The 14,984-nt window shown below is 45.7% G+C and overlaps 1 protein-coding gene across 2 annotated transcripts in view; it reads right to left on the bottom strand.

The window, feature by feature from the left end:
* unc5cb (unc-5 netrin receptor Cb) overlaps nucleotides 1-14,984 on the bottom strand; it is a 194,898-nt gene that overhangs the window by 15,472 nt on the left and 164,442 nt on the right. For both annotated transcript variants that reach the window (XM_079524910.1, XM_079524909.1), the window contains 3 exons: nucleotides 10,381-10,740; nucleotides 5,550-5,637; nucleotides 5,206-5,377 (listed from right to left, as the gene is read on the bottom strand). In XM_079524910.1, the coding sequence (XP_079381036.1) occupies nucleotides 5,206-5,377; nucleotides 5,550-5,637; nucleotides 10,381-10,740 (620 nt within the window). The remainder of the gene's footprint in view (nucleotides 1-5,205; nucleotides 5,378-5,549; nucleotides 5,638-10,380; nucleotides 10,741-14,984) is intronic.

Here is a 14,984-nt window from a genome sequence, read left to right as displayed (position 1 = left end):
AACGGAGATAAGACCTATGACACTTATGCTCTCCTAGATGATGGTGCGGCGCGGTCGATCCTTATGCCCGAAGCTGTGAAACAGCTGGGATTCGGCGGGGGTAAGGAGAGTTTAGGCTACAAAACAATAGAGTATGATCAGAAATATGCGGAAGGTAAGTCGGTAAACCTCCAAATAACGGCAGCATCGGGTGGGCCACCATACCACTTAAAGGACGTGTTCGCCGTCAAGGGCGATACCTTCAGACTCGATTGCCTAGACTACAGTGTGAAGGAGAACCAGAAGAAGTACGCCCATCTGGAACACCTAGACCTAGAGGAGATCAAAGGCGTCCGTCCACAAATCCTGATAGGATCGGATCACTCCCCCCTGATCATACCACTGGAACTCCCCATACAAGGCCCAGTTGGGTCCCCGTTAGGAGTAAAGACAGTGTTTGGGTGGTGCCTACAAGGGCAATCAACAATCCTGAAACAAGCTGAGACAATCCAGCATTATTACACAGCAACCCCCCCTCCCGACGCAGAATTCTACAACAATGTGGAACGACTGTGGAAGGTGGATGTACTCCCGTACAAGAGCCGAAAACTCGTCACAAGGTCGAAGGAGGATAACGAAGCCATCAGCTTGCTGGAAGAGAAGACCACCCGAGTAGAGATCGATGGAGTCCTGAGATATGCGACTCCACTCTTATGGAGGGGATCGTACGCTCACCCAAGGATCACGAAAGAGGCAGTCTTCAACATCCTGTGCCATACGGAGTCCCGCTTAGAGAAGGATACACAAGGTGCAGAGAGTTACATCAAGGAGATGACGAGGCTGCGGGACGCAGGGTACATACTCCCAGTCTCACCAGCTGAGGCAGCACGATCCAAGGAGTCCTGGTATATCCCACACTTCATGCGGACGCACAATGGTAAGAACAGGATTGTGTTTGATTTCTCACACACATATAAGAATCAGAACATGAACAAGAGACTGCTCCCAGGACCAGTCTTAGGAGCCACCCTACTAGGAGTGCTACTAAGATTCAGAGAGCGCCCAGTCGCGATATGCAGCGACATAAAGGGGATGTTTCATCAAGTGCGCCTCCTCAAAGAGGACAGACCTTTAACAAGGTTCTTGTGGAGAGATATGAAGACCAAAGAGCCACCCACAGTGTACGAGTGGCAGGTGCTCCCATTCGGCACCACCTGTTCCCCATGCTGCACCACGTACGCACTCCAGACTCATGTCCATAAGCACACTGAGGAAGGAAGCGGCGCTCGTGCCTCGATTGATCAATGTTTCTACGTGGACAATTGGCTGCAAAGCTTTAGTACGAGGAGCGAAGCCAAGAAGAGCGTGGACATTCTGTATGCACTCCTCCTACAAGGTGGATTCGAGTTACGTGAATGGGCCAGTAACACCCCTAGTGTCATAGAACACTTCCCGGAAGCTTCATTGTCCAAGAGTAGTGAACTATGGTTCACACAAGACGGAGCTGACCCGGAAGAACGCACTCTGGGACTGCTATGGTTATGCGCATCCGACGTGCTGAGATACAAACAGAAGCCAGGGGAACCCATGATACCGACCATGCGAAACATCTATAAAATATTGGCACGACAATATGATCCCCTGGGCTTCATTATCCCATACACTACTAAGGCGAAGATGGTAGTGAGAGAGCTGTGGAACAAACCAGAACGGCTCTGGGACGACCCCAACCTACCCAGCGACCTACTCGAAGCCTGGCGAAGGTGGGAAGATGAGCTTGGACACCTCTCCGATGTCACGTTGCCTAGATGTTACGCAGGGTACACAGATGGTCGCGAACCCATAGGACACAGCATACACGTGTTCTGCGACGCATCTGAGATGGCATACGGAGCGGTAGCGTACCTACGCACTGAAGACTTCCAGGGGACGTTCCATACATCCTTCCTGGCAGCGCGTTCCAGGATTGCCCCCAAGAAACAATTAACGATACCCAGGCTGGAGCTGTGCGCAGCCCTCGCTGGAGCCCAGCTAGTTGCGACTCTTAGGGAAGAGCTCACAGTGAATGTCGGAGCCCAAATTCTCTGGACAGACTCCACCACAGTGCTCCACTGGCTACGGTCTCGATCGTGCACCTACAAAGTTTTCGTGGGGCACAGAGTGACAGAAATACAGTCGCTAACCGAAGCCACAGAATGGCGTTATATAAGCACAACGAACAATCCAGCGGACGATATCACAAGGGGCAAAACGCTTCGAGAGATCGCAAGTGGAGACCGGTGGAGTAAGGGCCCCTCCTTCCTCGTCCTCGCAGAGGACCTATGGCCCATACAACCAGTACTGAACTTATCAGTAGAGACGGAGGAACAGGCTGAACTGCTCGAGACAAAGAAGATATTATTCTGCTGCCTCGGGGTGACCAGTCCTTTGCCATCCTCCTACAAGGAGCTGATCAAGACCACTGCGCTGACCCTAAAGGCGGCGCAGGGGGGGAGTGAACGGGAGATAAGCTCCGACGACTACCGGGACGCAGAAATAAGCGTTCTCAGTCAGGCCCAAAAGGACAGCTTCGCTGAGGAAATCAAAATGCTACAGGCCGGCACGGAGATACTCAAATCCAGCAAGATAAAGGCACTAGCACCAGAACTCCACTCAGGACTCCTGCGAGTAGGAGGCAGACTCCGGCGATGCCAGGATCTGGACCGCGGAGCGACCCATCCAATCCTACTATCGCAAACCCACCCTTACACGAAGCTCTTAATCCAACAATACGATGAGGACCTAGCACATCCAGGAACAGAACGGGTCTTTGCCGAGATACGTAGAAAGTACTGGATAACTAGGGGGAGAGAAGCAGTGAAGAAACACCAGACCAATTGCTTCGGATGCCGGAAATGGAAGGGCAGACCCAACGAGCCCAAGATGGCGGACCTCCCCGAGTCCAGGCTGAGGCTGATGGACCCCCCCTTCCACTCAACAGGCATGGACTGCTTCGGGCCTCTCACCGTGAAGTGCGGTAGGAGGACGGAAAAGCGATGGGGCATCATATTCAAGTGTCTCACGACACGAGCCATGCATCTAGAACTTCTGACCAACATGACCACGGACTCATTCTTAATGTCTCTCCGGCGCTTCATGGCACGCAGGGGCAAACCCATTGAGCTGAGGTCGGATCGAGGTACGAACTTTGTAGGAGGAAGCAGAGAGCTGAGAGAAGCCTTCGGACATCTGAAGCCAGAACTCAAAGATATGATGGCCCCCCTACAAGTCGACTTCGTATTCAACCCACCAGCCGCCCCACACTTCGGGGGCGCCTGGGAGAGAGAGGTGAGATCCGTCAAAACGATACTGCGCGTGATTCTGGGTACCCAAACCGTCCCCGAGGAGGTACTAGCGACAGTGCTAATCGAGATCGAGGCCATCCTGAATTCCAGGCCCTTGGGCTACGTCTCATCGAGTGCCGCGGACCCGGACCCGGTCACACCGAATCACCTACTCATGGGGAGGCCCGACGCCTCGACGCCGCAGGTCACTTACCCCGAAGCCGAACTGCTCAGCCGCAGGAGATGGCGACACTCCCAAATCCTAGCCGATCAATTCTGGCGCCGATTTGTTCAGTTTTACTTACCGGATCTTCAACCACGCAGAAAATGGCTAGGAGAGAGAGAGAACCTCGCCAAAGGGGCTTACGTCCTAGTGATGGATCCTCAACTCCCGAGGGCTTACTGGCAGATGGGGAAAGTGATAGAAGCAATACCAGGCAAAGACGGGAGGGTCAGGACTGCGAGAGTCCAAATCGGGACACGAATTCTCCTGCGCCCAGTGGCCAAGCTAATCTCACTCCCGGAACTGCCGGCCACAGCCGCGGTAGCAAGGGAAACGACGGAATAGTGAAGCTAGTAGCTTCACTAAGGAGGAGTGTGACGAAGGATATGAGATGTCACTCCGACGTCACTACAGTGACGTCAGAGACGACATCTTCAAGACTATAAAGATAAGGGCCTAGATAGGTTTGAGGGAGTTAAAGCTATTGATACTAAGGATACTACGGACAACTATAAGATAACATTATCTTATCATCATATACCATATCATCAACCGCCTTCTTCAAGGATTCGTAACTCACCCCTGACCTCAGGACGAATCCTCGGCTCCACAATCGGCATCGGATTAGATTCCCGATTATAACTACCGTAGGCTATACATTTTGTCTCGAGCTCCATCATGGACCTCACGTTGAGAGCCACTGTTGTACACACAGCACAGCATATACGGCCCAAGACGCTGAACTCAAATTAATGTAGCTGGGTTGTAATAGGGAAAAGGCTACTTGACAGGCCTGTGACAGCTAACAACTGCAATGTAATGGTTTCATCGATCAGAAATCATTACACGCATCAAATATACAACTTCCCTTGACAGGTAATCAGGGATATGGGGAAAATGTTAATCGACTGCAGTAAGTTTCCAACTATGTCGGGGAGAGAGGGATGTTGTGCAGTCTCTCCCTCCCTCGGAGTCCCTCCATGTTGGTTGGATTGCTGTATTTGTTCACAGTGAAATCCTGCGTGTTAATAATGGAACTCATGCGTTGACTGTACTGAATGAATGTTTGCTTGTGCATGCTGTATGTAAATAATATAGTATTGTTGTGCTGTTAACGTGATGTTAAGTGTATGAGCGTGCGTGCGTTGTGTGTGAGTGCACAGAGACGGTGTAAGGAGGAAGGCTTATCGTGGTGGAGACAGGCAGAAGAACGTATCACCATCAACTACAGTATGCTAATGACACGCCTCGAAGGCACAGAGGCCACAACAGCAGAAATAGAATGTGCAGCACGCACACGCACACGCACACACACACACACACACACACACACACACACACACACACACACACACACACACACACTCATATTAAAACAAGTAAACAGACATTTATAAAAGCATACATGCTATTGCTATATTATGTCGGCTTAATATCAACTAAAGAGAGGGTACCATTTCAGTGACCGTCAGTAGCAGCGTTTCTCTGCACACTGAGCCAAACCAAGCGGAATCAATGCCACCTTTTCAGCAAGAAACCAATTGTCCAATTGTCTACACTAAATCAATAATAATACCTTGATTTGTCTTTAACTGTCAAAACCTCACAAAAACAAACAAACGGTAGAAGTGAAGTGACCACTTCACGAGGCCGTTCAATGTGTCCAATGGGGTGCCTCACCTCCCACTGGCTCAGCTGTGATTGGCTTTTGAGATGGATCAACCAATCCTGCTGGCTGTCGGATATAGCACAGTGGTGCATGGTGAGGATGACCGGTCTGGTCAGCAGGGCCCCGGGGGGCCCACAGCTCACTACTGGGCTGAGAACCGTCTGACCATCGTCCACCAAGGGCCTGGGGGACCGTGCACACACACACACGCGCACACACACGCACACGCACACACACACACACACACACACACACACAGAGATTAGCAATGTTGTGACAGTAGAGTGTATAGGGGAGACGCTGTGGGTTTGACAGAGGTAAACAGTGGACTGTGGCAATGCTGTGACACGCTTACCTCATGTTGTCTTTCCTCTGAACGGTCACATACATCTCATACACTCTGCCCTGAGGGATGGCTCCTGCTGGAATGAGCAGACTCACCCCTAGAGTTCACACACACACACACACACACACACACACACACACACACACACACACACACACACACACACACACACACACACACACAGGGACAGAAACAAACATTCACTGTTGTGAGATGGCTTACAGTACATGCTGAGCAGGGCCAAGCGTTGCTCTCAAAACGCTCATTGCCATTATTCTCAAAACCTGACATTTTGTCATTATTCTCATGGCTGTCATTGTCATACTTGGTTTATTTTACACGGTGTCACTGCACAAGAGGCACATGAGGCCCACATTACAAAAACACCCGGATGAACAATGTGAGCCATTATGCACTGATGGCAGCTCTTTTAATCTCAGCACATGAAACTCAATGAAAGCGCCGTCGAGAAGATCCCAAATGATGAAGTATACTAGTATTTTCCAACCCCCTTTGTAGAAACAAAGACTTAACAAGTGAAATTAGGTTATTCATGAAGGGTTTATCTTTGTACAATATATAGTCTACTGTCCCTGTAGCACAGAATAAAAAGCCCAAATGAAGACTGCAACTATTTTTCTTAAGGAATTATAATCATACTGATTCTCCAATGCTCTGAACGTGAATACTATGGCATATTACTCTCTTATCACATGGCATTGGGAAATAATTTGACATTTCATTTCCAAAATCAATGGGCTCTCTACCCTTCATAACATTTTGATATTGCCACGCCAGAGCTGCTGCCAGTGTGATTTACATTTTTCCATCTCACACTGATTTTATATGATGCCCTGTCCAATCAGAATTTATTTAGATCCTCCACCCCTGCTGCACTTCATCTCGCTTTCTCTTCATCTCCTTCTTACGCATTCCCTCTCTCTCTCTCTCTCTCTCTCTCTCTCTCTCTCTCTCTCTGTCTCTCTCTCTCTCTCTCTCTAAGTATCTTCCTCTATCTATCTTCCTCTCTCTCTCTCTGTCTCTCTCTCTCTCTCTCTCTCTAAGTATCTTCCTCTATCTATCTTCCTCTCTCTCTCTCTCTCTCTCTCTCTCTCTCTCTCTCTCTCTCTAAGTATCTTCCTCTATCTATCTTCCTCTCTCTCTCCGGGGTTTCTCAGATACTTCATTGATTTCCCATGTCCTTGCACTGAACTTTTTCTTAGGGTGACAGACAGCTTCTCTTCGCCAGGCTAGCAAGGCAATCACACAACTCCACCACAGGGACTCCACATCCGCACGCACGCACGCACGCACGCACGCACGCACGCACGCACGCACGCACGCACGCACGCACGCACGCACGCACGCACGCGCGCACGCACGCACGCACGCACGCACACAGCCGTCCCTCATACCAAAGCTTCAAAGAGAAGGGAAATGCATTTTAGGATGCAAAATAAAATACCAAACAGTCAGACTTGTCAGTGCCACAAAATATTCCATTACCCAGACACACGAAACAGATCACATGACAAATGTGCTCTTTCCTCTCTCTCTCTCCCTGCCTATGTAACACGATGAGGTGGCTTAGCGCTACCACCGGCTGAAGATGTTTTTCCTGGAATAAAAAAAGGAAAAAAGAAAGACAGAAACTGGGGAAACTTGAGGAGTTGGTGTATCCTTTAATGTCCCAGTCTGTTTTTCTACGCCTGTCAACATGCATCTGTGGCACGTTATAAACAGCCCACATGTGTCTGAAGGAGGGCAGCACAGCTAATGTAAGCAGCATGAAACAGTACACCCTATAGCTTTAGCACCACACACACACGCACACGCACACGCACACGCACACACACACACACACACACACACACTCACACTCACACACACACACACACACACACATGAAAACCAGCTATCCATCACTCTCTGTCATGCATTATGTGTAAGCCCTGTAATGATTGACTACATATGGTTTTAACACATTGTTTCAAAGTCAATCTGTGGGGGTATGAAGACAAGCCTTACTGGTGACAGTGGTGAGCGATTAGTGTTGGGACAGTTTGAGACACGGGTGACATTTCACATTTCAGGCGGTCCATGGAAAACCAGCTTATATTAATTATTAACAGTTGCATATAAAGCTCAACCACATTGACCATGGCGTCTCTATTTTTGGGCACATTTTCTAATAACCTGTTTGCTGTTTTTTCAGCTAGTGAGAATCAGAATCATATTTGGAAGACATATGACTCTCATCACAAATTGTCACAATCTGTCTCAGTGTCTCTCTCTCTCCTGTCCTGGTTAACACTTTTTTTGCCGGGGAATTTTTCAGAATAAAGGCGTTAGAGTGCCAAGCAGATGAGGCAGACTTCCATTTCCCCCAAAAACCGGGAGGTGAAATCTTCCATTACTACCTAGATTGTGAAATCTTCCATTACTACCTAGATTGTTGGCCGTAAACCAGGAAGTGAATAGCTGCATGCGCAGCAAAACAGCTTCTGGGACAGACGAGCAAGGAGTTGCCTAGCCATGGATTTTAGCGATGGCGTTTTATATCATTAAAAAGGACACATCCTGGGCCTCCTACGGGTGTAACTATGAAGACGTGTGGACACGTCCCGGGCATCATATTTATCTCTCTCAAATCTGGCCACTCCAACAGTCACCGCAGACCGCACCCAATCCTGTTTACCTGTGTCCCGTTAGCCCTTGTGTGGATAAAACCTTGTCCTCTATCAGTCATGTGTCAGATCATCTGTTGATGTCAGACAGTTCTCGCTCTGTGACTAACCCTGCTGTTAAGGACTGGTTCTCAAACTTTTTCATTTCAAACAAGGACCCCATAACTCTGAAGAGTGAGTGTGTTCCATGTGTATACCCTTCAGAGTTACAGGTGTGTAAGGGTCCATTTGAACCCCCTCAAGGAACATTGAGGGTCCCTGGACCCCACTTTGAGAACCACTGGGTTATACTATACGCCTGTACCGTGTCTGTTAATCCTGTGTTTCCTGCTAGTATATCTAGTATATCACTGCCTGTGTGTTCCTGCATATTATCTGTCTGGAGAAATAAACTTGCTTTATCCCCTGAAAATTCCCCAATTCCTTCCGGCATTTGGGTGGTACAAAAAAAACCTGACACAAACTGGAGAAAGACTGTAAAGGGGTAGTTCATCCCAAAAATGAATTCATGGACATTTTATTTTGTTTTTGTCGCATTCCTGAGTAAATAGGAGGCTCATATCACTTATAAACTGGACAGTAGTCGGTCTTCCAGTGATTATGCTGTTGTTGTTTTGGAGTTTACAATTATTTTGTCTTATTTACTTCAATGAATGTCGGAGTATTGGATCAGGAATGTGACAAAAACATCTCCTGGAATTCAAGGCTTCATGGGGTGAATTGATAGAAAATAAATTCAAAGGTTTGTTTTCAAACTCATAGTTATGTGACTGTCATGTCCTTAAACTGCTTTGTGTTGTCAGGTTTGTGACCATGTGTGCACACATTTGCGGAAATTCAACATGGGTCTCTAAAGCCACACAGTGTTCAAACTTGGTTTATTATTCATTGCCACTAGAGCGCTGAAGTTTGCACTTTGTAGATCTAAAACCCGGAAACAAGCTAGCAGTCAGAAGTCTATGTTGTTTTTAATAGCTTTTGGGTTTGAAGACTGAAATATATTCTGTGGTTAACACTGGTTTAAGACAATTTGATATTTTGTTCTACAAAAAAACATCTAACTACAGAGATTGTACTTGTAGGCGACATGAGTATTGCAACCCTGGCGTGGTTTGTTTATTGCCCAACATTAGCATTTTAATTCCAGCGATTACATTTATGCTTCAAACATTTTCGGCAATAATCCAATGGAAAAATCGCATGGACGTTTTGTTGAGGGAAACCGGAAAATGCTGACTTCCTCCTTCCACCCACAATAGCCTGCAGCCAGTCATAACTGGACCCGAAATGTGTTTATTGATAAAATCACATATTCGGGTCTGGGGTCTAACCTTGAGAGATTCATTCATGTATGAAATTCCACCGTACATTTTTCCAGATCAAAAGATTGTTATGTAAATGTTGTTTGGGTGGGTTTTCACTCCAGCATTTGTTGGTTGAGAGCATCATCTCTTGCCCATTATGAATGAGTCAGGAGCAGTCTCTGTGGGATGTTGAACGAAAGGTTGATGGATGATCTCTCCATTTCAGGCAATACTCGACGGAGGGGTGTTAATCCTTTTATCACACACACTGATATTTATGTGAAAATGCACACATGCAAGAACGCCTGCACAGAAACAAACCAAAACCCTGGTGGCTGGACAAGCTATAAGTGCCCCTTACGCTTAATTTATGAGTAGTTGCACACCAGTGGTATGTACGGAAAATAGCAGATCTACAAGCTTGCAGCGTGTCCGTTGTGCAACCGTATATAAATCAGGCTTCAGAAGAGCCACTGACAAGTTGACAACAACCTACAACTACTGTAACCAGAGACAAAGAACACTCATCAAAACTGAGAGAGAAGTGTTGGCAGTCTTCACTGACATTTCTCATTTTCAATCCCATCATGTTCTCCTGTGAAAAAAAAGGTTTGACTTCACTCTATTCTGAAGCAATGGACAGCGCAGCAATTTTTCCCATTGTGAAAACTTTTTAGTTTTGAGTTACCCCCAATGCGGCCATTTTGTCATAGTCTGTGGCATGAAGGTTGGGGGTGTGAAACCCCAATTATGACATAAAGTAAGAAGAAAAAAAACAACCTGTGCGAATATGGCACTGACTGAAATGCACCTTACAAAAAACTGAAATACATATTTATAATGTAGTACCTGAGTTAGGGACAATGAGGTGCCCCCCCAGGGAGTTGAAGGAGCCCAGGGCGGTACAAGACGGGTCCCTGGTGCGGAGCAGGGTCTGAGTTTGGGTCCGTCGGCCCATGGTGCTGTCGCCGTTGTCCAGGAGGCAGTGAGGCAGTTTAGGGGACAGCCTGGAGGAGAAGTCCCCTCCCAGGTCGGTAGGGGTGACCAAGCCTGACGAGTTGTAGACCTTAATTTTCAGGTTGGGCAAGGGGTCCAGCAGTGGGGAATTGGTCATGGGGATCTTGTCGGCCACATCGTGGAGCGCGTAGACGGGGCCGCGATACATGGCCGTCGCTGACGTCAGGTCAGGGGGTGCAGTGAGGAGGTCAGCTGGAAGAGGGAGAGAAATTACATCAAGGAAGGAAATGTGTGAACCCCTTTCCAACTGGCCTCCCTATTGTGTTTTTCCCAGCTACACCGAATCTCTTCGCCGAAAATAGCTGATCTACAAGCTCAGCTTGTAGATTGAATGAGCTTGTAGATCTGCTATTTTCAGCAAATGTTCCGGTTCCCCCTAGAATAGAGACGCTCGGCCAGTGGTTTTCAAACCTTTTAATTTCAAGGACCCCCATTTGATACAATTTTCTATCTCTGGGATAATCTATGGGATGAAATATTTTTAGAGTGTACAAATGAACCAAATGGACAGAGTACAGTCCCGTAAATCCTCGGACCGCAGTTTGAGAACCACTGTGCTAGGGTTCAAGCGATTGAATGGTAGTATGATCACAACCTCATACACACATCTGAACAGTGGACGCTCCAGCTGTGAAACTGTGAGAGATGGTAAAGGAACCAACTGGAAACCAAGACCGTGAAGAACTGTGGTTAAATAAGGAGCGTTGGCAGCCATCATCGAGACTACTGCCACATTCTGCTCATTTATTCTGCATGGTGTACTAGTGGTGTTTCACTGTGCCGTATGTTTTACTGCTGAAAGTAGTTCACCACAACATAATGAAATCTTACTCGGTGAGAAAGCTTAGACCAACTCTGTGTGATTCATAATGTCGCTGTCAGACAGAAACCTTGTATCTCCATATGTTATGTTTTTCATATATGCATTTCAGTCCGACAACTATTGCCCGCGGAATAATAAAGGTGTCCGTCCGTCTGTCTGTCTGTCTGTCTATACAGCAGCAACAAGCAGAATGAGCAGTAAGCAAGGAGGTTTAACCCATTCAGGCCTGACGTCGAAATTTAAAAAAAAAAGTTTTCTAAATCATGACAATTTTCGGAAAGATTTGAGGCACATTTTAACGATTTTTCAAAAATAGCAGATCTACAAGTTCATAGCGCGCCACTCGGTGGCGCGCTATGAGCTTGTAGATCTGTTATTTTTCAATAGCTAAATTATTATAACACCAAAAGGGGTTCCCGCCCAAAATGGGTTAATGGTTAATGTGGTTAAACGCTAACGTGACATGGATGCGTTCCAGGTCTCAATGGATTAAATAGAAATGTGCATGTGACTATTCACCTGATTAGGAGTTGGTCATGTCTGCCCGAACTATCTCTGCAGGCTTCACATCATGTAACACTTTGTATGAAGCAACGGAAATAGCCGAAGCTCACAACGCAACGCCATGAGATTAGTTATTTTAATATTACATTTGTATAATGCTAAGGGACAACAGACTGAAACTGGTTAATAAGTCTGATTGTGGGTTTGATAAATATTTAAGCAATGAAAAGCATTAGCAAGAGTTTGTGACTAGATAAATATCACTACATTGGATCGATTGGATCTTTTTTCTTAAGAGCAGTGGTATAGCTAAGTACATTTACTCAAGTATTGTACCTAAGTACAATTTTGAGATACTTTTACTTTACTAGAGTATTTCCAATTTCAGCCAATTTCGGATAAATGACAATAGATCTGTAGATATGCTATTTTCAAAAAATACATTCTGCATAATTAGTACTTGGTTGGTATTTTATATTTTGATGCCAATACCTTTGAATACCAGATGTTTACTTTAACAGAGTGTTTCTACATTGCAGAATTGAGTACTTTTGACCGCCAATGATGAAGAGCACGGTGTTGGACATACAAGGTTTCCTGTGGACAGTGACCGATAAGCAACAGATGGCGTCAGTAACACTCAGGTTACCAAACAGGTACAAGGGTCTGTGTTGAATGGGTTCAGGGGCTCTCTGACCTCACACTGCTCTCTTCTCCACCAAGACTGCATCGAGTGCCAAATGATTTAAATAATATTGGTTTATGTTTCAGTTCACATTTGGCTGACTTTAGCTGCATGCATGCATAAGCTCTTACTTTGGGCTTCCAACTAATTCCAACGAGATTGTTTTTGAAAAGCCAGCTATATTTTGTAATTGAAGGTTCTGCAGACAATAGGGTTATCAATGTGTTTCATGCACGTGGCTTTTGATGAATAATTAAACTTAGCTGACATCATCAATCCATGCATGCGGAAAAATACAGGAGCAGCATACTTAATAGTCTGCTTTTTGTTTTCATTTAGCATGCTCATATTCAGTGATTTTGAGTCATCTATTTTTACTTAATTTTTACTTACTATTTTTACTAAACAGCCATGAACTGTTTTAGTGCAATTATTTCAAATAATCTTTTATGAATAAAGTATTAATAGAAAATTAGAAATACGGAATATTGTTAGGAGAAAATAATTAGTTTTGCATTTTGCTGTGAAATCTGTCCAATGTGCTACCATCATGCCATTGAAATGAGTGGAATTCTAGCCATATCAAATTATTATATTGCAAGGAAGATGCGTTGTGCAATATGTAATAGTCAAAAGGCCTGAAAATAATATGTACTGCATAAAGGTTTAATAGAGACATTATGCTGCAGAGGGCAGCAGACCTTGCTGTTTTCACCCTCCTTTCTATAAGCATGTTGTCAAACTCTGGCCACTCTCTATGCTCCTAAAACCTTTATGTTCCCCTCTCTGAGCTGTGCTCCCAGCTAAGACCTTTATGTTCCCCTCTCTGAGCTGTGCTCCCAGCTAAAACACATTGGCACCTCCCTCACTTCAGGTAATCTTCTCCCCCCCCCCCCCCCCCCCCCCCTTCCCACTACAGTATGACAGATTATCCACAGTTAAAATGGTAGGTTTGTCTCACTTTGGCCACCGCCATCTTCGGGCAACATTAATTCATCACTAATCAGAGACCAGTAATCACTAATCAGCAAAACTGGTTTAACAATCAACTACAAAACAATCAACTATTTGATCTAGGCCTATTATAGATTACTGTCTATTATCGTGTTTGGAAAGTTTGATTTCCAACATGCCACCAGTGTGCTCTGAAATGACTGCAACAAATTGTAGGTATTAGAATGATAAGCCTAAAAGAATTTGTGACCGTGGCAATCATATCATACACTGCAAAGCAAGACATGCCAAAGCATGTACTGAATACAAAAATCACAATTGTGTGAAAAAAATATTTCTGTGTGGATATTCCAGGATATCTCTATCTCTATTTTCCATGGCAGTGAGGGACCCAGAGCTTAAAAGTTAAAATCGTGAAACAATATAAAATGTGAAGATTAAGAAGATCACAGAGTGGCAAAGGTTAGTCCATTAATTGATCCTCCTCTTCTAGAGATGCAAGGATTTTCCAGACAGAACCTCCCGACAGACCTTTCCAAGAGAAGTCAGAGGCAATTTCCATATTTCTCACAGAAAGATCACAAAGAAATACTTGAATGTCCCTCCACATTCCTCCCAAAGATGTCGGGGTTGCCCTCATCCTTTTCTTCAAAGAAGTCTGGTCCCTCACTCCTCCTCACCTCAATCAGTTCCAACATTCCTTCATATAATCCCCCAAAATACCAGGTCACACCTCCACTCTATTTCCACAGACCCCAGGTAACCTCCCTTGAACTACATCCAGACTCCCCGACCAGTTTTTAGAATACTTCAAGGTCCACCTTCACACCAGTTCTACAGTTTCCAATTGCAGATGCAGAGTGCAAGATCCCTCCGAACAGATCAAAGTGATTAAGCCTGATGTGTTATTAGTTTTGCACCAGCGTAACCGAAAATACCTGATCTACAAGCACGCATCACGTTGCCTTGCCACACGTTGTGGGCTTGTTGATCGGCCATTTCACATGACTATGTCTCAGGCTCCCATCTTCCTAGTAATAGTATATGCCAAGGAGGTGCCAGGTACATCCTGTTCACAGAGAATCCACGATAACTCAGAATAACTCTCCTCGATTTTAAAAATGTAGCATAGCTCCAACCAGTTAAAACAACTTCTCCCAGTGCGCTCCCATGGTGATTTGTTTCAGTTTGGTGGTTCCTAGAGATTTCATCAAACCCTGTCTTACCCAGTCTACCTGTTCTACACATATCACTGCAACTTGCTACAGTGAAACCTACTGTATGCAGAGGTTGTATCAAACAATATAGTTCCTTGTGAAATGCAAGCAAGTTGTCTGACAGTCAAACCGTGACTGAAGCAAATGGACAATTCAGTTTTAGTTTTATTCAGATGGATCCCCATTAGCTGCCACCGAAGTAGCAGCTACTCTTCCTGGGGTCCATGACAAACAATACATATAACACAACACA

The sequence above is a fragment of the Electrona antarctica genome (assembly GCF_951216825.1).
Source record: "Electrona antarctica genome assembly, chromosome: 16".
NCBI lineage: Eukaryota > Metazoa > Chordata > Actinopteri > Myctophiformes > Myctophidae > Electrona > Electrona antarctica.
This window is presented reverse-complemented; position numbering and strand designations above follow the sequence as displayed.